This window comes from Euphorbia lathyris, chromosome 8 (assembly GCF_963576675.1).
Source record: "Euphorbia lathyris chromosome 8, ddEupLath1.1, whole genome shotgun sequence".
NCBI lineage: Eukaryota > Viridiplantae > Streptophyta > Magnoliopsida > Malpighiales > Euphorbiaceae > Euphorbia > Euphorbia lathyris.
The window spans coordinates 50332512-50341623 of NC_088917.1; the positions used below are offsets into that span (position 1 = coordinate 50332512).

General features: G+C 36.7%; 1 protein-coding gene across 1 annotated transcript; it reads left to right on the plus strand.

Moving 5' to 3' along the window:
* The first annotated feature begins 394 nt into the window (after nucleotides 1–394).
* LOC136202710 (ATP-dependent 6-phosphofructokinase 6) lies at nucleotides 395–8579 on the plus strand. The gene is made up of 13 exons (XM_065993491.1): nucleotides 395–798; nucleotides 1027–1073; nucleotides 1185–1224; nucleotides 1429–1491; nucleotides 1601–1738; nucleotides 2018–2176; nucleotides 2323–2376; nucleotides 2887–2955; nucleotides 3077–3206; nucleotides 3335–3600; nucleotides 7158–7206; nucleotides 7306–7460; nucleotides 8168–8579. Exons 1-13 carry the CDS (start codon nucleotides 694–696, stop codon nucleotides 8339–8341), a joined length of 1449 nt encoding a protein of 482 aa, XP_065849563.1. The 5' UTR covers nucleotides 395–693; the 3' UTR covers nucleotides 8342–8579.
* Nucleotides 8580–9112: the final 533 nt, after the last annotated feature.

Sequence of the window (9112 nt, forward strand, 5' to 3'; positions counted from 1 at the left end):
AAAGTGTAATTGGACACGTAGCAGCACTTGATAGGTATTCAGACCCTATCTTTTCGTACTGCAATATATGTGAATGTGAAGAGCGTGCTTTTAGAATCCAGCGTGTTTATTGCTCCACGTGTTTCCTCAAACAGCTCCCGAAGATAACTCTTCGGATGTGAAGAGGTCGAAGCCATGACCTCGGCCAAGAATAACGTAGTAATGGGTTTTGACGGAATTAGGCTCATTTGATGATTTCGGATCATAATCGAAACCGACTACCAAAAGCCCAATTGATTTAGTACCGCATCTATAAATTTACAGTCAAAACTTCATGATCGTTACGTTACCAATCTGTATCAATTCCGCAATTATTTCCGTTAAAAGGTTCATGAAAGAAAGCTCGTGTGAAACATGCCCATAGAGAACCGAAAGAATGTGAAAGAAGGCACTGAAGCAGTAAAGCTAAAACGGATCAAACTAGCAAAGAAATTTGCAAAACCTGTGGGCAGGCAATAAAGTGCTAAATTCGCGCCTGAAGTGTGTGTGTCTTACACACGCTGTTACTTTTCAAAATATCCTGCCACTAAACGACACCGCTTGTTCCCTCCTTAGTACCATACCCGCTATATCTTCTCCTACAAATCAGGTTTCTTTCGTCTTTTGCCAGCTCTGTGTTTAGAATCTCGAGTAACCGCGTATTATTTCGACAAGATGGAGAATTCCGGCCGTGATTCACAGATTAAGATAGTCAATGGTGAAGCTGGTTATGTGCTTGAAGATGTCCCTCACTTGACTGATTATCTTCCTGATCTCCCTGTAATGCTCGTTCTCTCTTCTTCTAATTTTATGCATCTTTATACGTTTTGTTTTGTGTATTGCTTGTTTCTAGATGTATATGAGTAATAATGTACATAGTTGCTTCGTGTATTCTAATGGATATATTAGTTCTCTGTCTAGAAATGAACTTGAAGCTTTTGGATTCTCCTTGAAAATCGATGATTTAAATAATTGCTTTACTTCCTTTTTTTTCCGTATTGGTTGCAGACGTATCAAAATCCATTGCAAGACAACCCCGCCTATACAACCGTAAAGTAATTGTAATTTTTTTTCTTTTTTTGCCGCTTCTTGATTTACATTATTGATTCTTGCCTTGATAGAACGATTGGTGATTCCTTTTTCTCTTTTTGAGCTTTTGATTTCAGGCAGTATTTTGTTAACACCGATGATACTGTTGCTCAAAAGGTTAGTTTTATTAATCTTTAGAACACCGCTTGAATAAAAAGCACAGAAGGTTTTGATATTGAAAGAGTGGCTTGTTATGTCTTTGATTTTATAATCAATTGATTGCTATGTTTAGGAAGGCTTATATGTTTGTTTCAAAAATCATATGCTTGGTTTAATAGGGATGTTTCATGTGATAAGTTATTTATTCGTGTGATTTCATAGATTGTTGTTCACGAGGATGGTCCAAGAGGGATACACTTTCGCCGTGCTGGACCTCGTCAGAAGGTATATTTACTTTCATGTGTGGTGTCAATTTGTTGAACTGATATTATTGATGCTGTTCTTAGTTATGATGTTTACCCGCTTACTGTTCTGCTCTTGTTGTCCTGCTCAGGTGTATTTTGAGCCTGATGATGTGTACGCATGTATTGTAACATGTGGCGGTCTATGTCCTGGTCTGAACACGGTTATCAGGGAGATTGTTTGCGGCCTCTATCATATGTATGGTGTTAGCAAAGTCATCGGAATTGATGTGAGTGATTGCTTTTAATTATGCTTCAAGTTTTGTATGGTTGGTTATACCATCTATAATTATATTTCTTACTTGCTTTTGATAATTGGGGAATGGAGGTTGAAAAAGTTAGGATTTAAACCTAAGGCACCATATTAAGCCACTTCTCAGCTTACTTCTCCGGTGTTATTTGAGTTAGTTTTTAAGTTGTTGCTTTCTCTTTGCGTATGTAATTCATATTCAAATCCCCTGCTTAGAGGGTCTCGTTAATACATTATGGTGATACAATTGAATTTGCAGGGAGGCTACAAGGGTTTCTATTCCAAAAATACTGTTCCTTTGACTCCTAAAGTTGTCAATGACATTCATAAACGTGGTGGTACCATCCTAGGAACATCAAGAGGTGGCCATGATAAATCAAAGATTGTTGACAGCATTCAAGATCGTGGGATAAATCAGGTATTTATTTGCACTGTTAAACACAATGGTTTTAAATTTCAATCACAAAGTTGATCCATTTATGAATTTATATATATATATATATATATATACTGCAGTAGGATACGAATTCTTTGTAGGTCCTGAATGTTCCTGTGATGATCTAGGTCTTTATTATTGGCGGTGATGGAACTCAAAAAGGAGCAGCAGTTATATACGAGGTAAATTAGATCTTAAGTATGTAATTGCATTTTTGTAATGACGCAGAACATGAAGTTAGCTGCAATATAAAGAAACTGAAGGTCACACAAAAGGCTATTTTAGAGGAATTCTACGTTAATTTGAAATGTGTGCTGAAGAGTTTTCTCCTTTTAGCCTCTTCTTTACTAGGTACAGCCACTTCTGGCTAGTACAAGTTAATTTTCCTGCCTTGCCAGTTTTCAGTATGAAGGTCTGTTGTAGGTTCTTCTTGCCATACCTTGTTATATGCTTCTATCTGTATTTGATCCGCAGCACTATTTTAGCATAAGGCAGCTCCTTCAATTTTTTTTGTTTCAGTCGAGTGTCCTACACCTTGAAATGTCTTCAGCTGTGTTTTACTGGAATTTTGCTACTCTTTGCTTGTTAACTAATATTTTGTCATCATTCAGCAGCAGCAGCAATGATTGCCTTATATGCGGAATGTTTATTTCTGCGTAATAATTTCAATACATCCTGTCCTTAATGCACAGGAAATCCAAAGACGAGGCCTAAAAGTTGCAATTGCTGGGATTCCAAAAACCATTGATAATGACATTCCGGTACTTATTATCCCCAAATATTACTTGCTAGGACATTATATTCCTTTCCAGTGCTTGCCATTGAGTAACCCCTAATTAGTTCTTCAGATAGCTTTAAATTATATTTTTTTGTCCTTTTCAGGTTATAGACAAGTCCTTTGGTTTTGACACTGCAGTAGAGGAGGCTCAGCGTGCAATTAATGCAGCACATGTGGAGGCTGGAAGTGTTGAGAACGGCATTGGTGTTGTGAAGCTGATGGGACGAAATAGTGGTAAGTTAGTCATAGACAACTTAGAGACTTAACAATCATGCTCACTTTTTAAACTTGTGGTGTATTGGTTATGATATCCAGTCTAACCATACACATACAGAGCCAGTCTAATGAGATGATGGATGCAGGCTTTATTGCGCAGTATGCTACTCTTGCCAGCCGGGATGTGGATTGTTGTCTGATTCCAGAGTCGCCCTTCTACCTTGAAGGACATGGTGGACTATTTGAATTTATTGAAGATCGACTTAAAGAAAATGGACACATGGTTATTGTTACGGCTGAGGGAGCTGGACAGGATCTTGTTACAAAGAGCCTACAATCTATAGACCAACAAGATGATTCAGGAAATAAGCTTTTTCAGGATGTTGGATTTTGGTTATCTCAGAAGATAAAGGTATTTTTCATAATGTGAAGTAATTTACAGATCATCCTTTTGCTGGAGTTTTAGAGAACTTTTTATATAGTGGCTCTCTTGCATAATTTAAAGATGGTGACCCTTGACTTAAAATTTACGACCAGAATTTTTTATTTGATTGATATTTTATCTATCTAGCATCTCTAGCTAGGCACATGAATTTAATAAATATTTAGACTAGTTTACTGTCGTTGGTATTTGCTCCATTGTTATGGTTGAGTGTTATGATGACCTGTTTCTGTTTTTGATGGAGGACTACCATAATTGAGTCCGATTTCTGATCTAGATAGGTTTTGAGGAATTTTTTGAAAGCTAATGTAAAATAAGAGAGAACAGAGAGATGAATTGCTTTTTGATTGACGAGTATACTGAGTATATATACATGTAAGAGACTAAGGAAATAGAGTCAATACTAAATCCCTAAGATTTTTCCTATACAACTAGCTACATAATCATGTTCACACCTATGTTTACGCTTGTACAAACTGTAACGAAGCGTAGATATTGAGCATGGCACCTTGTTACAAATATAACTGATCTAATTCTCCGGTAATGCTTTGGTAAACGCATCTATGATGGGTTCCTGTTCTGATATGTAAAGTTGATATTGTACCATCTTCTAGCTTTTCCCGAGTAATGACATCCAACTTCTATATGCTTGGATCTTTCATGAAACACTAAGAATATAAATAACTGCTTCATTGTCACATCATAACTTTATTGGTTTCGTCTGAGCAAATCCATTCTCACCAAGTAAATGACATAGCCATATAAGTTCCCATGTAGTTTGTGCCATAACCTTGTATTTAGATTCTGCATTTGACCAGGATACCACACTTTGTTTCTTACTTTTTCTAGAAACGAGATTGTCTCCACAATAACCAGAAGTAGAACGCCTATCTGTATTATTTTCCGCATAACCACTATTTGTGAAACCTTTTATCACGTGGTGACCATGGTTTTGTAAGATACCACGTCTTGAAGCACCTTTTAGATATCTCAGAATATGACTTACAACATCCAAATGTGAAGTTCTAGGAGATCACATAAATTGGCTTACAACACTCACTGAAAAAGCAATATGAGGAAAAGTGAGCCTAAGGTAGTCCAACTTCCCAACAATCCTTCTATATATTTCAGGATTCTCAAGTTCGTTGCCATCTTCAGCTTTCAAATTTACATTTGATATCACAGGCTTATCACAAAGTCTTTGCCTCAATTGAACCGACATCATTTAATAAGTCTAATATTTCCTTTAAGTCAGGCAAATTCTCTTACTGTTGTGGAAAACATTGATTCCCAAGAAGTATTTCAGAGGTCCTAGTTCCTTATTTGGAAACAAGTAACAAAGAAGGCTTTCATCTTCATGATCCCAACCTCATCATCCCAATAATCACTATATCATCCACATACACAACTAGTAAAATGCATCCAAAACTAGATGTAAACAAAATGGTCATATGCACTTCTACATAAGCCAAACTGAATCACTGCAACACTGAATCTCCCAAACTAGGCATAAAGAGATTGCTTCAAGTCATGCAAAGGTTTTCTTAACTTGCACATCTTCCCTAACTCTCTTAGCAACAAACCAGGTGGTTGCTCCATGTAAACCTCTTTATGTAAATTACCACATTCTTAACATCGAGTTGATGAAGTGCTCAACTGTAAGTAGCAACAAAGGAGATAAACAATCGAATAGAAGAAAGTATGGCAACTGGAGAAAAAGTCTCAAAATAGTCTACTCGATATGTTTCATCGTAGCCCCTAGTAACCAAGCTAGCTTTCAAACATGCAACAAAATCATCAGGATTCATTTTAACTGTAAACACCCATTTACTACCAAATAGCTCGTTTTTATGGAGGAAGGGACATGATCAGTATGATTCCGTTCAAGTGACATCATTTCTTCTTCCATTGTTTGTTGCTAACCATTATGAGCTAGTGCTTCAGCAAGAGATTTGGGAACAACAATAGAATCTAAGGAAGCTAAAAAGACTTGGAGGAGGGTGACAAGGAATTATACGATATGGAGAAAGAAATTTGGTAAGTACAACAAGTGAGTTTACCTTTTATGGAGAGCAATAGCGAGTTAATATCAAAATCACTTGCAACTGGGTCTGGTGCCGAAGAAGAGATTGGTACTACTGAACTTGAATTACGAGGGCCCTGCCTTCTAGAATACACATGACGAATAAGAGGTGGCAGTTGGTGAATGTATTGAAGAAGTAACAATAAGGGATTGTGGTAGTGGTGGTGGTGTAGGTATGGAAGAAGGAACATTGGTGAACTTGATAGACCAACACATCAACATCATCGGCATTCTTCCCTTGATGTGGAGAATCCAAAGATATAGGATTTGAAGGAATATTCTCAAGAAATGATACATCAGCAAACATAAGATATTTATTAAGAGAAGAACAATAACATCTATCCCCTTTTTGTAGCCTAAAATACCTAAGGAAGGCACATTTGACGATATGGGGTTTAATTTGGCAACTTGAGGATGAATATCACGAACAAAAAGTGTACTCCCAAATATTCTCGCTGAGATAGGAAATAAAGGTTTAGTAAGAAGTGCCACCATTAAGAACGGATGAAGGCATGAAATTAATTGGTGCGGATACCGCATCTGCCCAAAAGTGCTTAGGAATATATGTTTGAAATAGAAGAGCCTACTTGTTCCAAGAAGGTGTCTATTTTTGCTTTCAGCTCATTGTTTTGAGATGGTGTCAACGCAAGATAACTGATAAAGAATTCCGTTTTGGAGCATGAAATACTGGATTCACTTTCTAAATGTAGAGACCTTCCGATTCACTTTCTTTACCAATGATCTCTTCGTCATAAGATCCTGAAAAAAAAACAATGGTCTGGAAAAAGTGAAGCAAACAATTAGAGTTCAGGTAAGTTTGGTTGCAAAGATTATGATTAAATGAAAGTCCTGGTAGAGTCAGGACAATGAAAGTGATGGAGTAAGCTTAACAATGCTAACCAGTGACAGAAGAAGTAGAACCATCAGCTAAGATGACATGGGAAGATGTGTGTGGCTGAAAACTAGAGAAAAGATTAGGATTACATGTCATGTTATTTGTTGCACCAGAATCAATGACCCATTGAGAGGAAAAAGAAAGAAGTCACGCTTTTATACTTTTTCCTAAACACCTTTTTTTCTTTAACAGTTGCAATTCTAAAAGAACGCCAATAGAAATACAGAATAAGAATCCAAACTGCAAACCCAAGCAGAAGCAAGCAAATACAGATACCAAGTTCAAGTGGTCCGGTCGCACTACGCGTCCCCGCTGAGCGAGGGTCCGGGGAGGGGTCCCACCACAAGGGTGTACTGGGGGCAAGCCTTCCCCTGCCAATTTATTTGGCAAGAGGCCGCTCCTAAGACTCGAACCCGTGACCTCACCAAGTTCAAGTGGTACCAAAAATAAATTCAAGTGGTAAACCTGAAACCGAAATAGCCAACACTTGTATGTTTAAACTTGTACACACTATATAACAGCTAATGTCCTGCCTTTTTTCTGTTGTAGGAGCATTTTACAAAGGAAAATAAGTTGAACATTACTCTCAAATACATTGGTAAACTAGTTAAATTTTGTCTTGTAATCTGTTAATCGTCATCCCCCTTGAATCTCATTTTATAGTTACATAAGAGTGACTGACAAAACTTTGTGGCAGATCCTACATACATGATCCGTGCAGTTCCAGGCAATGCATCTGATAATGTCTACAGCACTCTCCTTGCTCATAGCGCAGTTCATGGAGCAATGGCTGGATTTACAGGCTTCACAGTTGGACCTGTCAATGGACGACATTCTTATATCCCTTTCAAAGTATGTTCCTCAACCCCAAAATCTGTTTTGTCCTTAATTTTGTGGAATTAGTTCCTGGTTTATTGTACTGGCTGCATTTTCACGTCGTTTGATCATTGGCATCTCATTTTTACTGGACTTCTAAACTTACATTGTATTATGCATTTTCCGATAATTTAGACTGTCCATGTTCCTACTTGATTTATCCAGAAGTTGACCTAGTTGTTTGATGCATATACGTCCCAACTCAAGAACTTAACTGGACAATGACTTGGAGGGAGATAGCTGCAGTAGACTATTGGAAGTCCAAGTTAGAACTATACTAATAGCCATCTATCTAATACCAATTTAAGTCTTTATCATCATGAATGTCCACATGTCAGAGTAAACTGTAGATTTGTGAGGCAGCATGTGAATTTTTAGCAATTAATTTTCTATAGGAACAGCATGTTGTTAGTTGACCCTTGATGTCTTTCTATAAAATTAGCATATCATGTAGCAAATGCTGATATATGTAAAATTTAGTAATATTGCATTCATCAGAACACTTGCTGAAAAATAAACTCTTGAAAATGTTAAATATTTAGGAGCTCCATATAGAAGTTCAGTTAAGAGCCTTTGCTTTTTGAGATTTGCCTGCAAGAACCTGAACAGATATGAGATGCATCTATTTCTCATTGAACAGTATCGCCTTTTTCCCCCTTCATTTTTTGAAATTTCTTTTGCAGAGAATCAATGAGAAGCAGAACAAGGTTATAATTACCGATAGGATGTGGGCAAGACTCCTATCTTCAACGAACCAGCCAAGTTTCATGAACCCCAATGTTGCTGCTACAACTAGAGTGAACAAAGATGAAGAACCTACAACTGATATTGGTAATCTGAAAGACACTAACCAGTAACAAAAACACACCAATAGGCTCCTAGCCTCACACATAAAAAGCTCACTTCATTATTTTGTTCTATACATTTTGATTATTTTAGTCAGTAAAATACATATGGAGTTTTTGTTGTATTAAAAGAAAATACTTGTTATTGAGAAATCGGACATGGATGATCCAGTTTTTAGGATCCAAGTAAATGATTTTGACTCTGAATATGAGAAGTAAGATGAGTTACATACTAACTCTTATTTAGAAAGTGAAGGTATCTAGAATTCAATGCTCAGTTTTAAGGATCTGAATAATTCAAAGAAGCTTTCAGAAATCATGACATCAATAACAGGTTGCCCCCAAGAATGAAAGACACAGGTTTGCAAAGACAGGCAGGTTTTTTTTTAGAGCACTTGTAACTGATTTGGAATCCGGGATGGCAATCAATGGACATTTATGTTAGGCAGGCAGGAGGTAAGTTTGGTAATTTAATTGCAATCATGCAAATGCTTAATTTATATTTTTAATGTTTATGGGGGTATAGTATATCCCATCTAACTTTAGCGCATTTTACAATTTGGTATGTGAACTTTATTTTTCCATTTAAAAATACATAAACTTAAGGGTGTCTTAACTCTAAAGTCCATACAACTAGCTGCCAAAGGTTAGCTATTAAAAAAACAAGGTAAATTATAGGGTAATTAATTTATTAGTCTCTATATTTTGACAAAACACACTGTTTAGTTCCCGTATTTTCAAAAACACATGATAAAGTCTCTAACCTTTTTCTCGATGAACTGT

Bases quoted from the DNA above. Each gene is read 5' to 3' on its own strand.
- LOC136202710 (XM_065993491.1), top strand. From the start codon at position 694: ATGGAGAATTCCGGCCGTGATTCACAGATTAAGATAGTCAATGGTGAA. The intron at 1,739-2,017 runs GTGAGTGATTGC...TTGAATTTGCAG, and splicing joins GCAAAGTCATCGGAATTGAT to GGAGGCTACAAGGGTTTCTA. The intron at 2,177-2,322 runs GTATTTATTTGC...GTGATGATCTAG, and splicing joins AAGATCGTGGGATAAATCAG to GTCTTTATTATTGGCGGTGA.